The sequence below is a fragment of the Oncorhynchus masou genome, chromosome 31 (assembly GCF_036934945.1).
Source record: "Oncorhynchus masou masou isolate Uvic2021 chromosome 31, UVic_Omas_1.1, whole genome shotgun sequence".
Taxonomy (NCBI): Eukaryota; Metazoa; Chordata; class Actinopteri; order Salmoniformes; family Salmonidae; genus Oncorhynchus; species Oncorhynchus masou.
In genome coordinates this window covers 37,815,553-37,842,905 of record NC_088242.1, presented here as the reverse complement: position 1 = coordinate 37,842,905, position 27,353 = coordinate 37,815,553, and the positions used below count along the sequence as shown (strand labels likewise).

The 27,353-nt window shown below is 42.0% G+C and overlaps 1 protein-coding gene across 1 annotated transcript; it reads right to left on the bottom strand.

Annotated features, from left to right (window-relative positions):
* Positions 1-473: 473 nt before the first annotated feature.
* LOC135523914 (dual specificity protein phosphatase 3-like) lies at positions 474-25,782 on the bottom strand. The gene is made up of 3 exons (XM_064950932.1): positions 25,417-25,782; positions 14,528-14,760; positions 474-8,386 (listed from the first exon to the last, which is right to left on the bottom strand). Exons 1-3 carry the CDS (start codon positions 25,587-25,589, stop codon positions 8,145-8,147), a joined length of 648 nt encoding a protein of 215 aa, XP_064807004.1. The 5' UTR covers positions 25,590-25,782; the 3' UTR covers positions 474-8,144.
* Positions 25,783-27,353: the final 1,571 nt, after the last annotated feature.

The following is a 27,353-nucleotide window of genomic DNA, read 5'->3' as shown; positions in this document are numbered from 1 at the left end:
TTTGACTAATAAAATACTCTATAAAAATCATATAAGACAGATAGGCCTATCATGTACATGCCCTTATTTCAGTTATTAGTCAAAAAGGAGGGGCTCTTGTCCTGCTCCTGAAGTCATTCCAATCAGCAACGGAGCATTGGGGTAGGTGCATGTCTGACACTGCGCAATTACAATTATCATTTAATAAAAGGTCAAAAATCAGAAAACGTTATACAACATAAAAATTACTGTTGACATGTAGGTTATGGTGGAATAGAATGGACTGTTTTGCCTCGTCTGGTAGGTTGTTTGTTGACACTTATGGAGTCATATCCAGCCATAAAAATACGCCAAAAAGGTCATGATCATATGACAAGTTGTCAGCTGTTATGACATGGCTGTGACGGTGTCATAACACTAAGTGTCAAGTAAAGTGTCATTAAAAATTCTGTATCATACACGCAAGCTGAAAAAAATTGCCATCCACCAAAACAAAGGTTAACATCTTAGCCATTTATTGTTCAACATAACACTTTAAAAACAGGTCAGAAAAATAACATAGCAATTCAAAATCAAGTGCACTTCAACCAGCAGTCATCTCCATCTGCGCTGTCCTTCCAAACGGTGTGAAGAAAGCACATCTTCAGTGTAAGGCTTTTGGGTGGGATTCGGTGTCATTACCGTCATGATGCATTTCCTGTGATGAGTTTCCTGCTCCTTCTCCAGGCAGTGCCCGCTAACCGTTAGTATGTAAAGGAAATTAACCCAACAAACCAATACTACACGAATGTAACGTTGTGAGAACGTGAGAGGATAACTGGGGTGTGGAAGCCAGGCAGTGTGGGGGTCATTTGTGGCAAATCTCCAACTACACCATAATGCCTGAACAGAATGGAGGGAGCACGGATGTCACCGATGGCAACGTGGAGTAGGAAAAAGTCAAGTGACATTTAAGTCTGTCTGAAACCCAAGGTAAATCAGTTTGGGCTGGAAACCTTCAGTGAAAGTGAAGGGTGACTTAGGGAAGGCTGGGTGCTGGAATATGAAGTGTTTACGAATAATAAAAACAGCAGCATTTATTAGTACAGAGAAATAACTAGAAACAAGATACTGGTACACAATTATATATTACTATAGGGCTGATTAAATACCTTTTGTGATTGTAAAATACAGTGGCTCACAATAGCCAGAGCGCAATTACTGCAACTTAGATCTCTCTCATATCGTAATATACAGTAGAGTAATATCACATAGCAGAACCATAAGCACAGAGATGTTACATTAATCTTTCAATTGTATATTAAATTCAAGAGTGAATTTACAGCACATAAATTACATTTCATGGCACACGTTATTCAAAACAGACAAGAAAAATAGTCCCAGGTCAATACATGTTTCACAATACGTACAACTGTATAATAGACAGAAAACCAGGACTAATGATAATTTGCAAATAAATAAAAAATTCAACTTCATGGCAGTTAACAGAATAAGTGGTGCAAAAACCACTGGAATCATTTTAAACAGCAGGGGGCAGTGTTTATCCTTCAACACTAACAGAAGAGTGTGTTTGATGCTGACCTATGGAGCTGGTTCAATGTATTTTACAACCCCTTGTTTGTTATAAAGTTAACCATTTAACCTAATTTGTGGTAAAAATGGATAATCAATCTGTAAACTGTAGGCAGGCAGTTAATGCTGTTTTTTGTTTATGTTTTTTACCCTCATCTGAGACCAATAGCCAGAAATTCTCCCAATGGGTTGAATAACTGAACCTTTAAATTGGTAATCAATACGGTATCTAATAGTGTCTATTGTAGTGCCTATCGTTGTTCAGTAGGAAAACAGACATATGGACCTGATAGGAAAAGACCTATTAGAACAAGATAGACAACACTCCTTTCACATTACCAAGCCATTAATTTGCATTGTAACCAGTAGGTTGCTTGGAACAGAACATCTTGACACACTGTATGTTTGTATTGATGGCAAAAGGGTCTCAGTAACTACAGTAGGTTAGGTTGTAGATATCCTAGGTCTTCAGATCATACAGGAACGTTAGACATGTCTGGACTATCGCTTTGTTTTTCCCTAATGAATCCATTTTAAAACAAACAAAAAAGTTTGCGATTTTGGCGTGATAGTGGTTATGAATGGTAGTGTGTGATGCGTGAATGATGGTTGGTGTTACGAGGCAACTTGGGGTCAGAGCATCAGTGTTAGAGAACATCCTATTAGTTAGCACCATGGGAGTCACAGAATCGATACTAATCAAAATAGATCTACAAAATCACTCCATCTTATATCCTCAACAAAACAGATCGAAAAATGCACGAAAGCATCTTTTAAAATCCAGATATTGGAATAGAAGGGAAATGTAGAGGAGTTAGTGGTGGGAGGATTGAGTGATCTAACATTGGACAGAAAAACTAAATGTGTAAATGTTGAATTTATGGGGCAATTCATTTATAGAGCTACAGTAATGATACAGTATAACAATTAAACACATGTACTAAATGATACCGACACATTATAGACACGTTGCTTAATTATGTATATACACACATGATTCATATTTATATTTAAAAAAGGAGCAATAGATAGTGCTGTGTGAGCAACCTAGAACTAATCCCACTTCTATTCCTTCCATCCGTGGACGCACCAATAAGTCAGTAGACCTCTATGGTGAGCGTTATCCGATTTGACACATGGGACGAACAGGGTGAACAAAACGGTTCTAGAACCCTCTTTAGTGCATCATGTCCAAAATGGAGTGATGCTGGTCATTAGGACTCGATGCCTGGATCCAATGTCTGTCTTTCACTTTTTAAGATGGCGTCAAGTCAAAAGGCAACACCGGATATCTGAGGGGTGACGTTTATATCTTGGATTCGATCATACAATATACTTTAATAGGATGGTAGGGCATTGAGTTATTTAAGCCAAAAGAGACATAACATTAGCATACACATATTTTGGTACAAGGCAGTGAACATGTAAGGGCCAATTGGAATTTCTGTGAGTGACGTTGATCGACAGCGGAACTGTAGATCTATGGGACGGACAGAACGGATGTGTACTATGGAATTAATAGGTGGTAACTCTTGCACAGTAAGTGCGTATTCCTTTAGCTGATACCAGACCTTTCTCTATGGAATGATTTGTTGATATACCAAATTAGTCCAGCCAACACTAAATTTGTCACTTCCTGGTGTGATGGCAAGGTGCTTCGCTGTCACACCCAATCAGGAAGTCTAGACCAGGTATTCCCAAACTGGGGTACATGTACCCCCAGAGGTACGTACGCGTAACGCCGTCGAGGGTACGGCAAATAAAAATGTGATTCACATTAAAAAGTATATTTATATTTTCCAACGCAGCCATAAAAATCTAATTAAACCACCTAGCGTTGAGCGAAATAACAAAGTCAAATACAGGTAGCCAAGTCAAATAATTAACCGTTGAGGGAATTCCACTATCAGCCCGTATGTAGTCAAACGTAGCTGCAGCTCATTCCGTTTGCTTGAAAATTGGTAAATGGTTAAAAATAAATAAAGGCCAGTGGGGCCCCACGGGTGTGCAGTGGTCTAGGGCTGAGTCACCAGAAACTCTGGGTTCGCGCCCAGGCTCTGTCGCAGCCGGCCGTGACCGGGAGGTCCATGGGGCGATGCACAATTGGCCTAGCGTCGTCTGTGTTAGGGAGGGTTTGGCCGGTAGGGATATCCTTGTCTCATCGCGCACTAGCGACTCGTGTGGCGGGCCGGGCGCAGTGTGTTTCCTCCGACACATTGGTGTGGCTGGCTTCCGGGTTGGATGCGCACTGTGTTAAGAAGCAGTGCGGCTTGGTTGGGTTGTGTTTCAGAGGACGCATGGCTTTCGACCTTCTCTCACGAACCCGTACGGGAGTTGTAGCAATGAGACAAGATACTAGCTACTAACAATTGGATACCACGAAATTGGGGAGAAAAGGGGGTAAAAAAACAAAACAATTTAAAGGCCAGTGTCCATAGAGACACATACCAGCTCTACTGGAAGTACTGCTACTTCCAGCAGTACTACACCTGCACCTGTCGACAACACAAGTTGTTCTGCTTCCACGAGCAAATCCAAAGCTAGCGTCAATAATTCTACATGTTGTAGTCCAGCTAGCATGGACACTGACAGTTGTAATTCTGATGCAGCCGAAGAGCTACTGCCCCCTTCTCCGGGAAAGCACCGAACAGACAGGGATGTTGGACCATCGATGAGAACTACATTGATTTGGGGTTCACTAATATTGGGAGTAGTGCCTTTCCTCAGACAGTGTGTTATATGTGCCAAAGTACTCTCACAACTCAATGAAACCTTTACTCTTGCACAGACATTTAGAAACAAAAAAACATGCCAATTTTAAAAGCTACAGGAGTTTTTGGAGCAAGAATTAAGATGACTTTTGAGTAGTAAGACATGTATAAAAAGCAACATATCCCATTAATAAGAAGGGGCTAGAAGCGTCGTATATGGTGAGCTACTGAGTGGCTAGGACAGGCAAGCTCCATACTATTGTGGAGGACTGAATTCTTCCTGCTGCCACGGATATGGCTGGGACAATGCTGGGGGAAAAGGCCCCCCAAAAAAACTATACAGTCAATGCCTTCATCAAACACTGTTTCACGACGCATCAGTGACATGGCAGGAGATGTTTTGAAACAATTGCTGCTTCGCATACAAGCCCGTGAATTATGTGAGTTACAGCTGGATGAGTCAGATTTGGCAGGCCTGGCACAGCTCCTGGTATAGGTCTGTTACATTTACTGGGGGGGGGGTCAATTAAAGAAGACATCCTCTTCTGCAAACCACTGTAAACCAGGACAACAGGAGAGGATATTTTTAAAGTATTGGACAGTTTTGTTACATCAAATGGACTTGTGGTCAAGATGTGTTGGTATCTGTACGGATGGTGCAAAAACCAAGACAGGGAGACATAGTGGAGTGGTAACACGTGTGCAAGCAGTTGCTCCTGACGCCACTTGGGTACAAATGGCTAACTTTGTTAAAGCAAGGACCCTGAACTCTCCTGTATTTTCTGCACTATGCAATGATATGGGTAGCGACCGTGTAACACTTTTACAACATACAGAAGTGTGCTGGTTATCAGGGGCAAAGTATTGACACTTTTTTTTATTGAGAGAAGAGCTTAAAATTAACTGACCATAATTTTCACTTGTCTGACCGCTTGCATGATGACGAGTTTCTCAAGACTGACCTATCTGGACGATTTTTCCCCCCCTCGCCTCAATCTAGGATTACAGGGACTCTCCGCAACTTTATTCAATGTGTGGGACAAAAATCGAGACTATAATTAAGAAGTTGGAGCTCTTCCCTGTCTGCATTAACAAGGACAACACACAGGTCTTTACATCATTGTATGATTTTCTGTGTGCAAATGTACTTAAGCTACGGACAATGTCAAATGTGATATAGCGAAGCACCTCAGTTGGGTGCTCAATTACGCAGGTACTTTCCCAAAACTGATATCGAATCCAGTTTATCCCTTTCATACCCTGCCTCCAGTCCACTTACCGATATCTGAACAAGAGAGCCTCAAAATTGCAACAAGTGGTTGTGTGAAAATGTAATTTAAAATCAGAAGCCACTGCCAGATTTCTGGATTGGGCTGCGCTCAGAGTATCCTGCCTTGGCAAATCACACTGTTAAGACACTGATGCCCTATGCAACCACGTACCTATGTGAGTGTATTCTCGGCCCTTACTAGCATGAAAACTAAATACAGACTGTGTGGAAAAGGATTTAAGACAGACTCTCCAATACAACCCAACATTGCAGAGTTAAGTGCATCCTTTCAAGCACACCCTTCTCATTAACCCTTGGTGAGTTATTCACAATTTTCAAATAACAAATATGGTTTTATAATAGATAGTAGCTCCTAAACAATTGGATACCACGAAATTGGGGAGAAAAGGGGGTAAAATTAAAAATAAATAAAATGGTTTTATATGTAAGATGTTAAAGAGCAAAATTATTATTATTAATTATTATTGCCCTGGTCCTATAAAAGAGATCTTTGTCACTTCCTACGAGCCAGATTGTGACAAAAACTCACTCATTCTTATGTTTAAAAAAATCATAGTGTGTGGCGGGCTTACAATGATGGCAACAACAAAAAAACTATTTGAGACACATTTGAGAGTGCGCGGACCCTGGTGCTAGAGGGGGTACGCAGCTGGAGGTTGAACGTTTGAAGGGGTACGGGACTATAAAACGTTTGGGAACCACTGGACTAGACCAAATGAACCCGTGGCTGTCAAAACATTCCAGACTGGTCAGGGATCATTTTGTTGGTGTCATGACATCATTGTAGTCAGACAGCCCTGGCAGTGGGATACTATGAAAATATGGTGCTCTAATCTATTATTTGTACCTAAGAGCTCCAAAAGTGGCACACAGGGAGAGCTGTCCAGTGTTCTAAACCTATGGTCTAGGGAATGCTTCATTGGTCAGGTCAAAACCTCACACTAGGAGAACTTTAGGGCTGTATGTACTAGCAGTGGCATGTATGTTATTGGAATATAGAGAGAGATGGGGTGACAGAATATACGTTAAAGCACTGAGCCATGGTTAGAAGGCTTCCATCTCTCCTCTACCTAACACAACTCCCCCGCTGTTGGGACAGATGTACCCAAGAATACCGGCAGAGAAAGAGGACAGCAGCATGACAGATACAGTTTGTGTCAAGAGAGAGAGTTAGTGTGTGTGACTCAACATGTATGCATGCATGTACAGTGCCGTGAAAACCCCTTTTTGATTTTCAAAACGTTTGCCTATTTTTTATACGGAATGTTCTCAGATCTTCAAAACCTAATACGCGAGTATACTAATAACTTATCCAATTTTTTTTTTTATGTTTTTTTTTTTTTTTAAATTCCCTTGTGTTGCGCCCTTACACTCAATAACTGGTTGTGCCACCTATAGCGTATGTGCGCAACCAAATGCTTCCTGTAGTTGTTGGTCAGTCTCTCATCGCTGTGGAGGAATCCCTAAACCATCACATTACTACCGCCACGCTTCACCCGTTGGCATGAGGTTCTAGAGGAGAACGTCAGGCCATCCGTCTGTTAAAGCTAGGCCAGAAGTTAAATGGGTATATGTAGGAATGGTAGGGTCAATGGAGGTTGGATAAGAGCCAGGAGCTTGGAATGTCACTAAGTGAGGGAAAAGGAAATCGCATGGTTGCGGTCACTGATAAGGGTGGCGAGCTGTGGATTAGAGGAGGGAAAATGGGGGCCCGAGGTCAGGTCACATGAAGTGAGAGGGAACCATTTATTACCCAGATCACTTACTTTCCCACCCAAAAACGATGTTTAGGGAAAAGGAGACTCCGTCCTAAAGGGGAGGATAGAAATACTTGTGCTGGAGGAAACACGTCCGTCTTATGCAGCTGTGTGACCCAGTGGGTGAATAAACCTGGTTTGAGCTTTTACTAGTCATCTGTGAGCTTTACTCTATTGTAGAGCCTAACAGCTGGCGCTGCAAGCAGGGTCAACCACGATTTACAGTCCAAATAGAGAGTCCGAATCAGGAAACAGGAGCCGGCACCAAAAACAAAATAGGCACAGTTCCTACACCTGTTATCACCCATTCTGACATCTTGTGGAGATGAGTCGTAGGCTGAGACAATTATAGGATTCGAACCTAGAAAGCCTGAGCTTATTCAGTAGTCCCATTGGATCACGACCGATTGTAGATTTAAGATATTTGGTAAGTCACGGAAGGTAAGCCCGAGCAGAGTACCTGCAGAGGGTAAGTCCTAGGGGGAAAGGGGGCAATTACTTCCCCCCCCACAGGGGCATTGGGTGTTGCATAACTTTGTTAATGAAATAAGTATGTAATTGTTGTGGTATTTGTTCACTCCGGGTCCCTTTATCTAATCTTAGGTTGAAGCTCTGCTAACATTCCGTATAAAAAATAAGTAAAAGTCGAGAAAATTAGAAAGGGAGCAAATACTTTCACAGTACTATATGTATATGCATGCATGTTACAGGTTGTGGATGTACGTGTGTGCATGTGTGTCTGAGTGATGTGTTGCTGACCAGGGTGGATTGAGTCCGGTTGGGTCTTAGGGGAGCACAGGCCTATAGAAGGCGTTAAGTCACTCTCTCGCTCTCTTATTTGGTCTTCAACTTGGCCACCACGACTGGCATCACCCCATTCAACTTGCCCTCCTTTGCCAGCGTCTCGTTGAGTTGGCACAGCTGGCGCAGGAAGCCGTCATTGGGGCCGATCGCTCTCTTGAGCCTCACTGTGGCGACCGCCACCCGGGCGTCCAGCTTGTGGCGCAGCATGAGGTAAGCGATGACAATGGTGGGCGAGCGGCTGTAGCCCTCTCGGCAGTGGACATACACCTTCCCTGATGGACAGAGACAGACACTTAGGGCTACGTCCCAATTCTCTTTAAGCAACTCCTTTCTTTCATGAACACTGACGGTCGAGAGGACTGGATAGGGTTTCACTATACTGCTTGCAACCATCAAATCCTGTCAGATCTGTGGTCTTCAAAGGAATACAAAAAAAAAAAGGAGAGCATTTAAGGCATTAGGATTCTGACGAAGACGGCGACTGAAGTAAAAGGAAAAAGAGAGAAGACTGAGGTACAGTGATGACAGGAGGTGAGGGAACAGATGCTCCAAATATAACCTTGCCTGGCGAAGCATCTCAGCCAGGGAGATGCGAATCTAGGGCCTGCTGTTCTCTGCTGCCAATGACTGGAACGAACTACAAAAATCTCTGAAACTGGAAACACTTCTCCCTCACGAGCTTTAAGCACCAACTGTCAGAGCAGCTCACAGATTACTGCACCTGTACATAGCCCAACTATAATTTAGCCCAAACAACTACCTCTTTCCCTACTGTATTTATTTTGCTCCCCATTATTTTTATTTCTACTTTGCACATTCTTCCACTGCAAATCTACCATTCCAGTGTTTTACTTGCTATATTGTATTTACTTTGCCACCATGGCCTTTTTTTGCCTTTACCTCCCTTATCTCACCTCATTTGCTCACCTCGTATATAGACTTGTTTATACTGTATGTTTGTTTTACTGCATGTGTAACTCTGTCGTTGTATGTGTCGAACTGCTTTGCTTTATCTTGGCCAGGTCGCAATTGTAAATGAGAACTTGTTCTCAACTTGCCTACCTGGTTAAATAAAGGTGAAATAGGGCCTGACCCACACGTTCGTATGCGTTGAGGATGATACGCAGCGCCTACATATCCAGGTGCGCACACTGATCTGATGAGGCTATGGAAAGTGGTTAGGTGCAGTGAAGATGGTTGACATTGACTTGTCTGCCACAGAGGTCAGGCCCTAGATTTGCATCTAACATATACAGTGGGGCAAAAAAGTATTTAGTTAGCCACCAATTGTGCAAGTTCTCCCACTTAAAAAGATGAGAGGCCTGTAATTTTCCTCATAAGGACACTTCAACTAAGACAGATAAATTGAGAAACAGAAAATCACATTGTAGGATTTTTAATGAATTTATTTGCAAATTATGGTGGAAAATACGTATTTGGTCACCTACAAACAAGCAAGATTCCTGGCTCTCACAAACCTGTAACTTCTTCTTTAAGAGGCTCCTCTGTCCTCCACTCGTTACCTGTATTAATGGAACCTGTTTGAACTTGTTATCAGTATAAAATACACCTGTCCACAACCTCAAACAGTCACACTCCAAACTCCACTATGGCCAAGACCAAAGAGCTGTCAAAGGACACCAGAAACAACATTTTAGACCTGCACCAGACAGGGAAGACTGACTCTGCAATAGGTAAGCAGCTTGGTTTGAAGAAATCAACTGTGGGAGCAATTAATAGGAAATGAAAGACATACAAGACCACTGATAATCTCCCTCGATCTGGGGCTCCACGCAAGATCTCACCCCGTGGGGTCAAAATGATCACAAGAACGGTGAGCAAAAATCCCAGAACCACACGGGGGGACCTAGTGAATGACCTGCAGAGAGCTGGGACCAAAGTAACAAAGCCTACCATTAGTAACACACTACGCCACCAGGGACTCAAATCCTGCAGTGCCCGACGTGTCCCCCTGTTTAAGCCAGTACATGTCCAGGCTCGTCTGAAGTTTGCTAGAGAGCATTTGGATGATCCAGAAGAAGATTGGGAGAATGGCATATGGTCAGATGAAACCAAAATATTTTGGTAAAAATTCAACTCGTCGTGTTTGGAGGACAAAGAATGCTGAGTTGCATCCAAAGAACACCATACCTACTGTGAAGCATGGGGGTGGAAACATCATGCTTTGGGGCTGTTTTACTGCAAAGGGACCAGGACGACTGATCCGTGTAAAGGAAAGAATGAATGGGGCCATGTAACGTGAGATTTTGAGTGAAAGCCTCCTTCCATCAGCAAGGGCATTGAAGATGAAACGTGGCTGGGTCTTTCAGCATGACAATGATCCCAAACACACCGCCCGGGGAACGAAGGAGTGGCTTCATAAGAAGCATTTCAAGGTCCTGGAGTGGCCTAGCCAGTCTCCAGATCTCAACCCCATAGAAAATCTTTGGAGGGAGTTGAAAGTCTGTGTTGCCCAGCAACAGCCCCAAAACATCACTGCTCTAGAGGAGATCTGCATGGAGGAATGGGACAAAATACCAGCAACAGTGTGTGAAAACCTTGTGAAGACTTACAGAAAACATTTGACCTCTGTTATATACCCTTTGTTGGCAATGACAAAGTATTGAGAACTTTTGTTAATGACCAAATACTTATTTTCCACCATAAATTGCAAATAAATTAATTTTAAAAATCCTACAATGTGATTTTCTGGATTTTTTTTTCTCATTGTCTGTCATAGTTGAAGTGTACCTATGATGAAAATTACAGGCCTCTCATCTTTTTAAGTGGGAGAACTTGCACAATTGGTGGCTGACTAAATACTTTTGTGCCCCACTGTGTGTGTGTGTGTGTGTGTGTGTGTATATATAAATAAAAACACACGCTCAGTCAATAGAACATGCAACCTGGCTGGCAACACACTCCTCCACTTGAGCTGCCCGGCTGACGAGTCACATGCTCCAACGCTGACCTTTCCACAGCTCTGCACGGTGGTCACAAAATGTCACTGATCAAGCCTCGGTGAGTTACATCAGCACACTTTACCCATCAGGAAGGGGCTGGTGTTACGGCATCGTGTGTCTCGTTGGAAAGATGTGTCCACCACCTCTCTCTTCCACCTCCTCTACTGTCGTACACTGATTTACTGGGGTGTCGATGCAGCTGCCGCCTAATTGGCTGAGAATTAAGATGATTTGTAATTGTGCCCGCTGTGTCAGGGCTTCCATTAAATCCACGCCACAAAACAGTGTTCAGGGCTCCAATGAAATGGGCCCCCAGGGTATGTCAACACACCAGTAACATTTGGGAGAGGAGAAAGGAGCCAGAGGTGTGGTCAGCAATAGATGGCTGTTCTTGTTCTTTTTTTTTCTTCTTTTTTTTTCACCTTTATTTAAACAGGCAAGTCAGTTAAGAACAAATTCTTATTTTCAATGACGGCCTGGGAACAGTGGGTTAACTGCCTGTTCAGGGGCAGAACGACAGATTTGTACCTTGTCAGCTCGGGGGTTTGAACTCGCAACCTTTCGGTTACTAGTCCAACGCTCTAACCACTAGGCTACCCTGCAGTCCCTTTCCGTCTACAGATGGCTGTTATGAATTAGAGAGTTTCGGTTGAAGTGATGGGACTCCTTTGATCTCTTCTTGTTTGCTTCCTTGATAGATCTCCATTTGTTTTGTGTTGGTGCTCAGATACAAATCTGACATATTTCAAAGAGTACGTCTTAAAGTACTATCAAACGCAATCAATGTGCTGTTCAACGCAATGTGTTTCACTGTCCTGGTACTGTACATCAAATGGTCCTCTTTAAGTAGCATCTTGTAAGCGTGTTTTACCTTTGGAAAACAGAGGAAAGGAAAACTAACTTGTGGCAAAGTGGTTTCTGTTTACTCTCTATGGAAAAATGTGTGGCGTTTGGTACAACAGCGGAATGTGCAAATTTAACTGACCGAAACATCAGCTGATACAGCAATGTGGAATAGGACTAGCCTGAGAAGCAGTTTACAGGAGTATCCATCGCCACTTCGTTAAGCCGGAGGACTGATGATGTACACGGATTAAACAAAACATTAGGAACACCTTCCTAATATTGATGTACACTCCCCATTACCCTCGGAACAGACTCAATTCGTCTGGGCATGGACTCTACGAGGTGTCAAAGGCGTTCCACAGGGATGCTGGTCCATGTTGACTGCAATACTTCCCAGAGTTGTCAACATTGGCTGGATGTCTTTTGGGTGATGGACCATTCTTGACACTCACAGGAAACTGTTGAGAATGAAAAACCCAACACCGTGGCAGTTAGACACGAACATCTACCACCATACCCCAGTCAAAAGCACTTAAAATCTTTTTCTTGCCCATTCACCCTATGAATGGCACACAACAGAATCCATGTCTCAATTGTCTCGAGGCTTAAACATCCTGTAACCTCCCCTTCATCTACACTGATTAAAGTGGCTTTAATAAGTGACATTTTGTATACTCCGTGTCTATTCCAACATTAAACGTGTTAGATCCTGTGCCCTGAAGGACAGTTGCTGTTACTCCCCTTCTCATAACTTGGACTTGGAGAAACAAAGGTCTGTTTACAATTTTTTACCAAAGGGGAACAAACTATTGATAGCAGAGGATATTAGAGGAGTCACTCAACCTCAAAAAGCACAATAAAGAGGACTGACACCCATCATCTCAGATGAGGAATCCAATAAAATGGTCAAACGCCACTCAAGAACCCCTCAACCAACCAGTACACAGTATCAGTTCTCCATGTTTGACAAGTAGTATGGAGCTGCTGCATGGAGTATTGCAGCTTCATCCTTTGTAATGCATTTCCTGCGAATCTGGTGATGTTTTTTCCTCTGTTCAGAGAAATTAGCCATTTGAAGTCACATGCATTATTTACCATAACATTTGTGAGAAAGTACCAAGCTTTGCCCACTAGATGCCACTTACGGAGTTTTTCAAAGCATGGTGGTTGCATCATGTTATGGGTATGCTTGTAATCATGAAGGACTTTTTAAAGAATTTTCCATGCAAAATCCTTGAGGAAAGCCTGCCTTAATCTCCCAGCATCTGGTGAAAAGCAGACTAATTCACCTTTCAGCAGGACAATAACAGAACACAAGGCCAAATCTACATTGAAGTTGCTTACCAAAAAGACAGTGAATGTTCCTGAGTAGCTGAGTTAAAGTTTTGACATATATATATATTTTTTTAAATCAGTTTGAAAATCTATGGCAAGACTTGAAAAATGTTTGTCTAACAATGATCAACAACAAACTTGGAATTTTGAAAATATTGTGTAATCCAGGTGTGCAAAGCTCTTAGACTTACCCAGAAAGACTCACAGCTGCAATCGCTACAAAAGGTTATTATTTAGGGATGTACGATATATCGGAATCGGCTGATATTAGTTAACAATGCCAACATCGGCCAGATGTCTAGTTTAACACTGATGATAAAAACCGATGTCAAAACTGACGTGCATACCTATATAACGCCACGTAAAATGTTACGCTACACGTGTAACACAGCATTCCTAACCTAGCCCACAATGTCTGCTGTGTGGATCAAGCAGTCAACAAGTCAAGCAGTCATTTGAAAGAGTAAGAACATTTTAGCGAGACAACTCAATGGCGAAATCCATTAAAGCCAAGATAATAGAATTCATTGCCCTTGACAATCAACCGCTTGTTGTGGGTGATGTTGGCTTTCGCCGACTGGTCGGGCACCGGTGTGGTATTTTTCACATGTAGCCCTACCGGAGTTACACAGTAATAGCGCCACTGCGATCAGCTTCACAACATACATACTATGGAACGCCGTTTGGGTCTTTGCGTGTCATAAAAGATACAGTAGCACAGTCAAAGCTGTACAAAACAAAAGTCGGCAAACAGAGATGCAGTGCATTAGACCGCTGAGTCCGTATGGGTGTTAACTATTTAACTGTACTATAATGCTTAGAAGGTCGCAAAAATTTAAATATCGGTTATCGGTATAGGGTTTTTTTTGGCAAGGAAAATATCGCTATCAGCCAAAAATGTCATATCAGTGCATCACTAGTTATTATACAGTATTGAACACTTATGTAAATTAGATCTGTATTTAACTTTCAATAAATAAATAAATAAATAAATAAATATATATATATATATATACACACATACGTTCCCAATTTGTCATCATGGGGTACTGTGTGTAGATAGGTGAGATTTATTCAGGCTGTAACAACAAAATGTGGCATAAGTCAAGGGGTATGAATACTTTGAAGGCACTGTATAAGAGGCAGTTGCCACTATTTTATCGTATAAAAATCAGGTATTTGCTTATAAACTACATGGTTTAAAAGGTTTAAATACACAATAATCACCTATGAATAAGGTAAAAGAGAACCCAGACTGGGCAGACTCACCTTTGCCATTGTTGTGTGCCAGAGCCTTCTCAATAAAGTCCGCCCCCTCCTCAAAAAAGTTACCGAGGTTGAACTGCGGCTTGTCATTGGCCTGGATGCCATGGTAGGTGATGCCCGAGCCAGCGTAGAAATCTGCATTGGTGTTGACGTGCATAAAGGAGTTGCCTTCCGCCACATTCAGGATGTGGGTCACACCCAGCTTCTGCAGACGCATCAGATTCTGGCCCACAAACCTGTGAGATAGAAATAGATAATTCTATGGTTTATGAGGTAGACGTCAGACATTGATTAAGCACGGGGCAGACCCGAGTACATTGCTTTGGAACACTTCAATAAAGTTATATTGAAGACTTCCATAAAGGTATATTGAAGACTTCCATAAAGGTATATTGAAGACTTCCATAATCACTCGTCAGCTTTGTTGAGTTGCTACTCAAGGGGTAGATACAGCAAATGCTAGACCTACTTTACAGTGGCTGTCAAAGTAAACACACACCGTACATGGTTCATCAATACCAGGTTCAAGCAGTTCTGACAAAGTTGTCCCAGACATGCTATTCAAGCCATTGTCATATCACGGTCTCAAAGTCTCTCCTGCTGGTCACCCTAAATGTTCTGAGTAGCCAATGCACTCTCAGAGCATCATTGTGAAAATGTGATGTGTTGGATGCACTTCCTGCTTGTCGATTATCACACCAAACCTAGGCTACTCCATCTTGCCCAGTCTTAAACCTACACTGTATATACACAAAAGTATGTGGACAGCCCTTCAAATTAGAGGTGACAGCCATTTCAGCCACACCCGTAATCAAGCACACAGCCATGCAATTTCCATAGGCAAATATTGGCAGTAAAATGGCCGTACTGAAGAGCTCAGTGACTTTCGTGGCACCGTCATAGGATGCCACCTTGCCAACAAGTCAGTATGTCAAATTTCTGCGCTAACAGAGTTGCCCCGGTGAACTATTAGTGCCGTTATTGTGAAGTGGAAATGTCAGCTTGTTGAGAAAGAAATAGCCCAAACAGACTCTGGGACAATGGAGGGACGATAGAGCCCAACAGGTAATTTCATACGAATAGGCTACATACATATATTTTTTATAGCAATGAATCCTTTTCTTCTTCTGCCTGACAATTGGCCGGTGGCAAATTTATTTAATTTGCTTTTCAACAACAAAAATTATGGCCAAAAGCACGTTATTACCGACTAATGGAAACACTGGTCTGCATGGCACTGGGCTCTGAACACTCACGTCCCCTGAGGGACCACTAACATAGGCAGACATATCCACTGTCTAAAAGTGGCTCCACCAAACTTTACTATGGGGGATAGTAGATTGGCTCAGAGCATCCACAAGGCTTGAATTCTATTGCCAAAATTAGATGGCCTAATTAGCCTACACAGAAATACTATCATTCAAAATAGGCTGCTAAAGCATGATTTGGCCAGAGGTTGATTAGCTTCCCTAGCCTTTAGAAATATATTTTTTATTGTATTGCCTACATTTGGAAAGGCAGAGCACGCTGCAAATACAAAATAGATACTTGCTGAGTTGCAACTGTCTAGCCAGGAAAATATATATATATAGTGCCTTGCGAAAGTATTCGGCCCCCTTGAACTTTGCAAACTTTTGCCACATTTCAGGCTTCAAACATAAAGATATAAAACTGTATTTTTTTGTGAAGAATCAACAACAAGTGGGACACAATCATGAAGTGGAACGACATTTATTGGATATTTCAAACTTTTTTAACAAATCAAAAACTGAAAAAGTGGGCGTGCAAAATTATTCAGCCCCTTTACTTTCAGTGCAGCAAACTCTCTCCAGAAGTTCAGTGAGGATCTCTGAATGATCCAATGTTGACCTAAATGACTAATGATGATAAATACAATCCACCTGTGTGTAATCAAGTGTCCGTATAAATGCACCTGCACTGTGATAGTCTCAGAGGTCCGTTAAAAGCGCAGAGAGCATCATGAAGAACAAGGAACACCAAAATTGAACTTTTTGGCAACAATGCAAAACGTTATGTTTGGCGTAAAAGCAACACAGCTCATCACCCTGAACACATCATTCCCACTGTCAAACATGGTGGTGGCAGCATCATGGTTTGGGCCTGCTTTTCTTCAGCAGGGACAGGGAAGATGGTTAAAATTGATGGGAAGATGGATGGAGCCAAATACAGGACCATTCTGGAAGAATACCTGATGGAGTCTGCAAAAGACCTGAGACTGGGACGGAGATTTGTCTTCCAACAAGACAATGATCCAAAACATAAAGCAAAATCTACAATGGAATGGTTCAAAAATAAACATATCCAGGTCTTAGAATGGCCAAGTCAAAGTCCAGACCTGAATCCAATCGAGAATCTGTGGAAAGAACTGAAAACTACTGTTCACAAATGCTCTCCATCCAACCTTACTGAGCTCGAGCTGTTTTGCAAGGAGGAATGGGAAAAAATTTCAGTCTCTCAATGTGCAAAACTGATAGAGACATACCCCAAGCGACTTACAGCTGTAATCGCAGCAAAAGGTGGCGCTACAAAGTATTACCTTAAGGGGGCTGAATAATTTTGCACGCCCAATTTTTCAGTTTTTGATTTGTTAAAAAAGTTTGAAATATCAAATAAATGTCGTTCCTCTTCATGATTGTGTCCCACTTGTTGATTCTTCACAAAAAAATACAGTTTTATATCTTTATGTTTGAAGCAAGGCACTGATATATATATATTTTTTTTTAAATAGCAGGAAACAGTTTGGAAATTGTTTGTCATGTAGACTGAAGGGGAGTATCTTTGCTATAAGGCCATGGTATCTTTTGTCAGTGTGCTCAACAAATCACCTGGGTGGGGGGGGGGCTCGTTGACAAGCTCCATCACTGCAGTTATTTTAAAAAAAAGTTCAGGTTTCTCCAGAGATGTTCGATCGGGTTCAAGTCCAGGCTCTTGTCCCGAAGCCACTCCTGCGTCGTCCTGTTGGAAGGTGAATCTTTGCCCCAGTCTGAGGTCCTGAGCAGGTTTTCAAAAGCATGATGCTGCCACCACCATAGGGATGGTGCCAGGTTTCCTCCAGGCATGACACTTGGCTTTCAGGCCAAAGAGTTCAATCTTGGTCATCAGACCAGAGAATCTAGTTTCTCATGGTCTGAAAATCATTCAGGTGCCTGTTGGCAAACTCCAAGCGGGCCATCATGTGCTCTTTACTGAGGAGTGGCTTCCATCTGGTCGCTACCATAAAAGGTCTGATTGGTAGAGTGCTGCAGATATGATTGTACTTCTGGAAGGTTCTCCCATCTCCACAGAGGAACTCTGGAGCTCTGTCAGAGTGACCATCGGGTTATTGGTCACCTCACTAACCAAGGCCCTTCTCCCCAGATTGCTCAGTTTGGCTAGGCGGCCAGCTCTAGAAGGAGTCTTGGTGGTTCCAAACTTTTTCCACTTAAGAATGTTGGAGGCCAATGTGTTCTTGGGGACCTTCAGCACTGCAGACATTTTTGGTACCCTTCCCCAGATCTGTGCCTCGACACAATCCTGTCTTGGAGCTCTTTCATTGAATGCAGGTCCCGTTGGGATACAGTAGTATTTAATATGATCTGGGGGCTTTATCCCATCCCAGAGTGCTCTGCAGTTGGATGAGCATATCATCAGGCTCCAGGCAGAGGTGTGGAGAGGCTGAGAGACCCTGGATGGTTCCCCTGGGACAGAGGGTGAACATGCCTGCACTGCCTCCCACTGCAGGGCTAACTAATAAAAGAGCCAGTCTGCCACCATCTTAGTTTATGACTAGGGGATGAGGTTGCCCATCTGTCTGGCCTGTTTGCAGGCCAAGGCTACTCTGAGGTGATGGAGCGATGGCTTGAGTACATGAGGCTCAGCCGCTCAGATCTGCTCACATAACCCGATATAGCTACCCTTCGCGCTCCTCCCTTTCTCTCCTGTGTCTACCCTTCTCCATCTCACTGCCATCTACTTTGCTCTCTCACTATTCCCTCGGAGGCTCGGTCTATTCTCGCGAATCCAGTAACATTTATCTTGTAAAAGACAAAGCCTATGTGTAAAGGGGTGAGGATGAATGTAACTTTGAGCATGTGTACAGTACATGTTTCAGAGGATGTGCCTGTAAGCACCGAAGTGTACAAATAAAGCATCTACGCGTCTGAATGTGTCGTACACCAGTTCCTACCCAAGTGTATGCATACCCGCTTATGTTTGTATGTGTGCGCGCATATAGGTGCATGCACAGGCTGAACTCAGTGCATGGCTAATACCTTCACGCCCTCCATTTATCTGCCCTGTCTTCCACTCAGTCCTCCTCTGTGCAGCCCCAGACCATGCATTATTAAAACAAGCCCTTACAAAGAACCAAAGTGTGCCGTCAACCAGGGGCTGCCCAGCACTTTTATATTAAAGACTGAGCAGGTGTCGATAAAAGCATTTTAGTGCACCTTCCATTGACTTTTGGCTCCATGGATGGTGTCGTTTGAGAGGGACTCACGCCTAAAGTTTGTGTAATGAGCTTGTCTTGAATCCAGTCACTGAGATGCGCAGTGAACGTATCATTCAGGGAGTGTTCCACCATGATAGCAGCCAGGACAAACTTACAGTAAGTTTAGACATGTCTGACGCATACTGCCCTAATTTCTGTAAGAATAATTATATTCATCTCCCCTACAGTTATTAAAAGAAACAGATCATTACTATTCATCAGGGAAGTAGTAGCACTTCCTAAAGCCTAGCTGAAGATAGTAGAGCGGGAGGTTTGAAACTATTGTATTACAAAAGGTACAGGTGGTGGACCAAAAAACAGGATCACCTAGATGAAAGACAAGATGACAATTCCCCCACCCAAAAAATGCATGAGTAGTCTCCCAATAGTCATCTTCGTGTCCCTCATCTCTTTGCATTGTTTTAGGTCCACCACTTCTAGGTCTTCTGTCCCAGATATCCCTCAACCCTGATCTTATTCTCTCTGCATCAACGACTACCTGTCCACTCCAAACGTCTTGGAAAGAGTACAGAGGTTTCTAATCTTGGTAAAGGCACCATGGCTAGATGCATAATATGCTTAACTGTAGTTGTGTGTGTTTTAAAGCAACTTAAAAATCGAAAACTAAACTATATATGCTGATGATTATCGGGGATAAACACACTATGCCCATGTGTTTCAATACAAACCGGGCATGATAGGAGCATACTGGGCTTAACTGGAAGCGATTTATGGTGAAAAAAAAAACACAATAGAAAAGTTTACTCTTAAATATTTGGAAACCAATGGTTTGGGGTATAAATATAAATGATAGACAAAAATATTATGCAACATTAGTATTGATCAATATTACATTGTGCATAGAGGGAGTGCTTTGTGCTACTGTACCCTTAAAGCCACCTGAGATGGTGCATTCGGAAAGTACTCAGACCCCTCGACTTTCCACGTTTTGTTACATTACAGCCTCTTTCTAAAAGGATTAAATCGTTTATTTTCCTTATCTACACACAATCCCATAATGACAAAGCAAAAACAAGTTTAGGAATTTAGCAGCGATTACAACCTTGACACACATGGATTTGGGCAGTTTCGCCAACACTCCACCAAAGGGATGGACTATTAGACCATGAGAAACAAGATTCTCTGGTCCGATTAATATTTTATGTTTTTGAATAATAAGTTCTATATTTGTTTTATGAGTCGTGCGTGACCCTAGGGGGGCAACACATACATTCAAAGTCATTTCAAATTAAATTTCATAGGCCTAATGCACAGTTCTGACACCATCTGCCTGGTGGCCAACCTGCTGCTCCCCTCTCTAGTTCGTTATAAAAGATGTGAGTGTTTGTGTTCTCAGAAGTACACCAACTAATGAGTCACCTCCATTCCAAAAATACTGAATCTTAGGAGTTGATTACTAACGGAAGATATATTTTATACTAAAAATGTATTGGTAAGTCACGGTATTTAACACACTAAAGTACTTTGTGTGCAGGCAGGCTGCGCAGAGGCAGATCCGAGACATTTTGATTAATGTCAACTAGGCAACCAGAACTGTCAGTCTCACTTCAGAAGAGTCATTCCTTTACAGCCAAGTAAAAATGCCTGTTCCAATGGCGCATTTAAAAAGACGTAGTGTAGGCTATCCTTCCAGACAAACATGCCGTATCCAAGGAGCTTTCAAGGATGACTGCGGTAGATGACTTCATTGCCCGGCCCTAGAGGTCATATATATACACACACGTTAATAGGACCATTATTCTGCATTGTGAAAAGACATGGAATTTTATGATTTTTTCTTATCGTTTTAAAAACGACACCCCTAGTGCGTGTCCATTGTTTTGATTGAACAGCAGCTTGAGCTATGGTAGCAACAGCTCTAGCTGACCTACAGTATATCACAGACCATGTGAAGCCACTAGTCTCCGGAGTGGACAGTGGTGTGAGTGGTTCGTGTGTGTGGATCTTAAATCGATAAGCAGTCCATACATCTTAAATTGTACCTACGCCTTAACTCTGCACTGGAGGATGACGCTTCACAATATGCAAGGTCATATTAAACGTTATTTTAATTGTGTAAACCAATAATAAAACTGAGTGAAATATTCCATATATATATATATATATATATATATATATATACACTGTGCCGTCTCAAATATCTAACAGGTCTACTTTACACATTTTAAAAACAAGGCAAAAACAGCCTTTTGCACAGACACCTCACCCCCTTAACCCAGGGGTGTCAAAATCAGTGTCGGCAGGTTTTTCCCTTTCAATTAAGCCCTAGCCAACCAGGTGTCGGGAGTTAATTACTAATTAGCAACCAGAATCAAGAAAAAGGGAGGATCGAAAACCAGCAGACACTTGGCCATCCCTGGAATGAGTTTGACACATGCCCTAGAGCATGTCTTCCTCTAAGTTTATACAATAGTCAAGACATCTCGTCAACGTGTTAGCTGGCTCTTGGCCCTGGAGATTGGCATATTCAAAATGATTTTGTTGTAACAGAGGGAATGTGCTTGCTTTCTGTCCTACTCACCCTCTTGCTGCTCTCTAGGCAATGACTGGAGCCAAGTGATGATATCATTATACAGGTCGTGACCAAAAGTTGAGAATGACAAGTATTAATTTTCAAAGTCTACTGCCTCAGTTTGTATGATGGCAATTTGCATATACTCCAGAATGTTATGAAGAGTGTTCAGATGAATTGCAAAGTCCCTATTTGCCATACAAATGAACTGAAAACCCAAAAAACAGTTCCACTGCATTTCAGCCCTGCCACAAAAGGACCAGCTGACATGTCCGTGATTCTCTCGTTAACACAGGTGTGAGTGTTGACGAAGACAAGGCTGGAGATCACTCTGTCATGCTGATTGAGTTTGAAAAAGACTGGAAGCTTCAAAAGGAGGGTGGTGCTTGAAATCATTGTTCTTCCTCTGTCAACCATGGTTACCTGCAAGGAAACACATGGCATCATCATTGCTTTGTACATAAAGGGCTTCACAGGCAAGGATATAGCTGCCAGTAAGATTGCGCCTAAATCAACCATTTATCGGATCATCAAGAATTTCAAGGAGAGCGGTTCAATTGTTGTGAAGGCTTCAGGGCGCCCAAGAAAGTCCAGCAAGCGCCAGGACCGTCTTAAAGTTGATTCAGCTGCGGGATTGGGGCACCACCAGTACAGAGCTTGCTCAGGAATGGCAGCAGGCAGGTGTGAATGCATCTGCACGCACAGTGAGGAGAAGACTTTTGGAGGATGGCCTGGTGGCAGCAAAGACACTTCTTTCCAGGAAAAACATCAGGGACAGACTGATATTCTGCAAAAGGTACAGCGATTGGACTGCTGAGGACTAGGGTAAAGTCATTTCCTCTGAATTCCCTTTCCGATTGTTTGGGGCATCTGGAAAAAAGCTTGTCTGGAGAAGACAAGGTGAGCGCTACCATCAGTCCTGTGTCATGTCAACAGTAAAGCATCCAGAGACCATTCATGTGTGGGGCTGCTTCTCAGCCAAGGGAGTGGGCTCACTCACAATTTTGCCTAAGAACACAGCCATGAATGAAGAATGGTACCAACACATCCTCAGACAGCAACTTCCCCCAACCATCCAGGAACAGTTTGGTGATGAACAATGCCTTTTCCAGCATGATGGAGCACCTTGCCATAAGGCAAAAGTGATAACTAAGTGGCTCAGGGAACAAAACATCGATATTTTGGGTCCATGGCCAGGAAACTCCCCAGACCTTAATCCCATTGAGAACTTGTGGTCAGTCATCGAAAGGCAGGTGGACAAACAAAAACCCACAAATTCTGACAAACTCCAAGCATCGATTATGCAAGAATGGGCTGCCATCAGTCAGGATCTGGCCCAGAAGTTAATTGACAGCATGCCAGGGCGGATTGCAGAGGTCTTGAAAAAGGGTCAACACTGCAAATAGTGACTCTTTGCATCAACTTCATGTAATTGTCAATAAAAGCCTTTGACACTTATGAAATGCTTGTAATTATACTTCAGTGTTACTATGGAATACTGAAGTATAATTACATCTGTCAAAATATCTAAAGACACTGAAGCAGCAAACTTTGTGAAAATTAATGTGTCATTCTCAATTTTTGGCCACGACTGTGCAATAGAGACTTCCTTCTACAGCATGGGCTTCCTGTACATGGCCCTTTATATGGGTAAAGGGAAAGCAAAGTTATACAATCTACTAGATTGACGTATTCTATATAATAACATTCACATTTTTTGTTAATGCACATGTAGCCTGCTCGCCTCCCTACCATTGAGGAAGTACAGTTCCCGCTCAGCCCAGTCAAAACTGTTCGCTGCTCTGGCCCCCCAATGGTGGAACAAACTCCCTCACGACGCCAGGACAGCGGAGTCAATCACCACCTTCCGGAGACACCTGAAACCCCACCTCTTCAAGGAATACCTAGGATAGGATAAGTAATCCTTCTCACCACCCCCCCCTTAATGATTTAGATGCACTATTGTAAAGTGGCTGTTCCACTGGATGTCAGAAGGTGAATTCACCAATTTGTAAGTCGCTCTGGATAAGAGCGTCTGCTAAATGACTTAAATGTAAATGTAATGTAGTCAATGTGGATTTTTTTCACCCAATACATGGAAACATACCTTATATGCATTGAGAATTATAATATATATAAATATCTTTTTACACCTTACTTTGTGTCTAGACTAGGTATATGCTGTGTCCTGCACACACAATCAGCATAAAGGATGCCTAAGAACTGACCTAAGTGGAATGGCAGGCTATAAATTGTAGGGAGTCGGCACATTCGTCGCCTTTAGTACCCAGTCAACCAACCACAATGGATTTAAAGCCTGCGGAATACCATGACAGACTGGTCTAACCCTCCATCCCCCTTTGTGTGTGTGTGTGTGTGTGTGTGTGTGAAAGGTAAGTGAGACAAAGGGTGGTGAGTAAGGGGGTGATGTCAATTAAAAAGGGTCTCAATATCGTCAAACAATATGGAATTGTTTAATTTAATAAAAATAGGGCTTCGTATCTCCCTTGAAATACAAACACGAACTTTCAAGAGTGTGCATGAGTCTGTAGAAAATTCTCAATTTCCTTCAGAGCAAGAGAGCAACCTCCTCCCTAGATCCTGACTCAGTTCCATTACATATAAGAGTCATTGGACGAAGGCGTCTTCTGTAGGGGGAAGTAATTGTTAAGGGCCGCGATGCTCGGTCTGAACTTTAAACACATCGCTTGAGGTACGGTTTTGAAAGCATAAGGACTTTTTCATACCTACAAGAAATGATTTTCAAAAAACAAAAAGGTTCAATTGATTTACCTTTATAGGGTTAGGGTTCCCACACGGCAATGTTACAGCATATAGCATAACAGCTAATAAGCACAAGTCGTTCACTATCTGCTTCTCTGAAATGGAAGACATTTTCACTGGTCAAATTATCAGTGATGTGATTAAAGTACTGGGATTTATGTTTCTAGAACCGTACCGCAACCGAGTCACATTTGGATGGAGTATTTGGCTGTTTTGGCTTTGAGCCAATTCACCCTTAAAAGCTGCAATAAGTAACTTTTTGGGCAACTGACCAAATTCACATAGAAATGTGTGTTATTGATCTGTCACTCATTGAAAACAAGTCTAAGCAGCAGATCTGTTCTGTGCACCATTTCTATGCTTCCCATTCTTACCTTTTGTTTACTTTAGGTTTTGTACACCAGATTCACACAGCTGTAAATATAATACTTTGGGTTATGGAAAAGATATTACACTGCGGTTTAGATGGTACAATGATTCTCTAGACAATGGTTGCTTGTTCTGTCACAAACTGAAACTTAGAATTTTTTGCAACCAGGAAATGGCAGTGATTTCTGCATATTACACCTTTAAAAACAACATGTAAGATTCTTGGACTAAGGAGTAACTTTAGACTCCTTTAACCCAATATTGGGCTACCTCCTCCCATGCTCGTGGCAAATATTAAGAAGAGATTGCATTCGCCTAAGGCATAAAATACATTACTTGACAAGGTTAGTTCAATCCGGAGACACCTTGTCTTGACGATGTTTTTGGAATGGTTTGATTTGGAAAATATTCGTTTACAATTAGGGTTTTAATTGTTGGTGATGAAATTGTATACTAGGGCTTTCCAACCCAGTTCCTGGATAGTTACTGTTCTGTAGGTTCACTCCAAACCTAATATAGCGCACCTAATTCTAATAATTAGCTCGTTAACAATAATTTAAATTACAACCTCGGGTTGGTACCCAAACCTACACCAAGTGTAGCTCACCAGGAACAGGGTTGGAGAGTCATGTTCTATACAATTGTTATACATTAGAAATTGTTCAGCACAACGAACGCACACATTCCTCAGAATTCGGTCAAATAAAAATAACTTACGCGTTACCAACGTATATTCTAGGGAAAACCTCGTTGAAATGCTGTGTTGGTAAACTGTAAAATCCGCTGCTGTTTGACAAAAGCTCGTTCAGTTGTTGCACGGTAACCTCGTCCCCTGGCACCGCGACTTCAGCTGGTGGTGGTTGCTGCTTTGCCGGGCTCGATTTTTTCATGGTTCCAGGCTCTCTCTCCGAACTGGCGAACAAACGTGTCAGACTCTTGAGTCGTGTCAATTTATGATTTTGCAGAATTTTATTCTCCGTTAAGTCATGTTGTGTAACCTACACGGTGTCTGAAACGTACGCCCTCTTCGTTCGCAGACACACCCCAACTCGCCCACCGCGGGTCAGACACTCCGAATAGGAATTGGTTGACAACACAAGAGTGGCTACCGGAAAATAAGGCAGAGAGGGCACCATTAAAGGGAAAGTAAACCCATTTTTACATGTGGCCTTATTTTCCTTCTTTCTGTGCTAGTTGATTCCCCGCCAAATATTTTTTTTATATATATTTAGTTTAATTACAGAGAAAATTGGTATGTCACATTTTGGCGAGTCATCACTTGCCATTGACTATAATGAAATATTCAAAAATGTCTAAAGCATCTTAAAAACCTTTTTTCTTTTATTTTTTTCTTAAAAAAAAAACATTTAAACACTCCATACCAACTCATATTACATCATAGCTTGTACTAATCAGAGAGTGGAAGACATGTCTCTAAAATGTAGGCTCACTTTTTGTGAACAGTCCCATCACAAATCAGACTGTTGAATAAACTTAATTTGAACGTCTGCTTATTTTGTCTTTATGAAGCAGGTAATCTGAGACGATTGTGTCTTTTTTATAGCAACTTCTTTCAGACTGATAGCCATGCAGCATGGTAACAGTCTGATGATTAGACAACTTAGATGAGAATCCCATTCTGAATGATGACTACGTCCACTGACATAAATAAATGTTTCTAATTATGCTGTTTACAAATATATATAAAAAGGAAAATATGAATTTATGGGACAGTGGAACATTAAAAAAATAGTGCAGAGACATTCAGAATGGGATTTTGATGTAATATGAGTTGTTTTGGAGTGTTTTGGAGCATTTTCTAACATGTTATAGACACATTTTAACAATGCATTGTAATCAATGGCAAGTGAAGACAGCAAAACGTGTCTACCAATTATCTCTGTAATGAAACATAATATGGCATTTCCATCTAAAAGGACCCATGAGCAACAACATGTGAAGTTCAGAGGAGCATGTCAAATTGGGTGTCTATATATATTTTTTAATTAAGGCATATATACAGTGCATTTGGAAAGTATTCAGACCCTTTTCAGACTTTTTCAATATTTTATTTTGTTACGTTACAGCCAGTTACATAAATAGATTACATTATATTTTTTTCTCATCAATTTACACAGAATACCCAATAATGACAAAGCAAAAACAGATTTTTAGAAATGTTTGCAAATATATTACAAATAAAAAACAGAAATACCTTATTTACATAAGTATTCAGACCCTTTGCTATGAGACTCGAAATTGAGCTCAGGTGCATCCTGTTTCCATTTATCATCATTGAGACGTTTCTACAACTTGATTGGAGTCCACTTGTGGTAGGTTCAATTGATTGGACATGAGTTGGAAAGGCACACACCTATCTATATAAGGTCCCAGAGTTGACAGTGCATGTCAGAGCAAAAACCAAGCTATGAGGTTGAAGGTATTGTCCGTAGAGCGCAGAGACAGGATTGTGTCGAGGCAATGATCTGGGGAAGGGTACCAAACAATTTCTACAGCATTGAAGTTCCCCAAGAACACAGTGGTTTCCACCACTCTTAATTAAATGGAAGACGTTTGTAAATACCAAGACTCTTCCTAGAGCTGGCCACCCGGCCAAACTGAGCAGTCAGGGGAGAAGGACCGGGGTCAGGGAA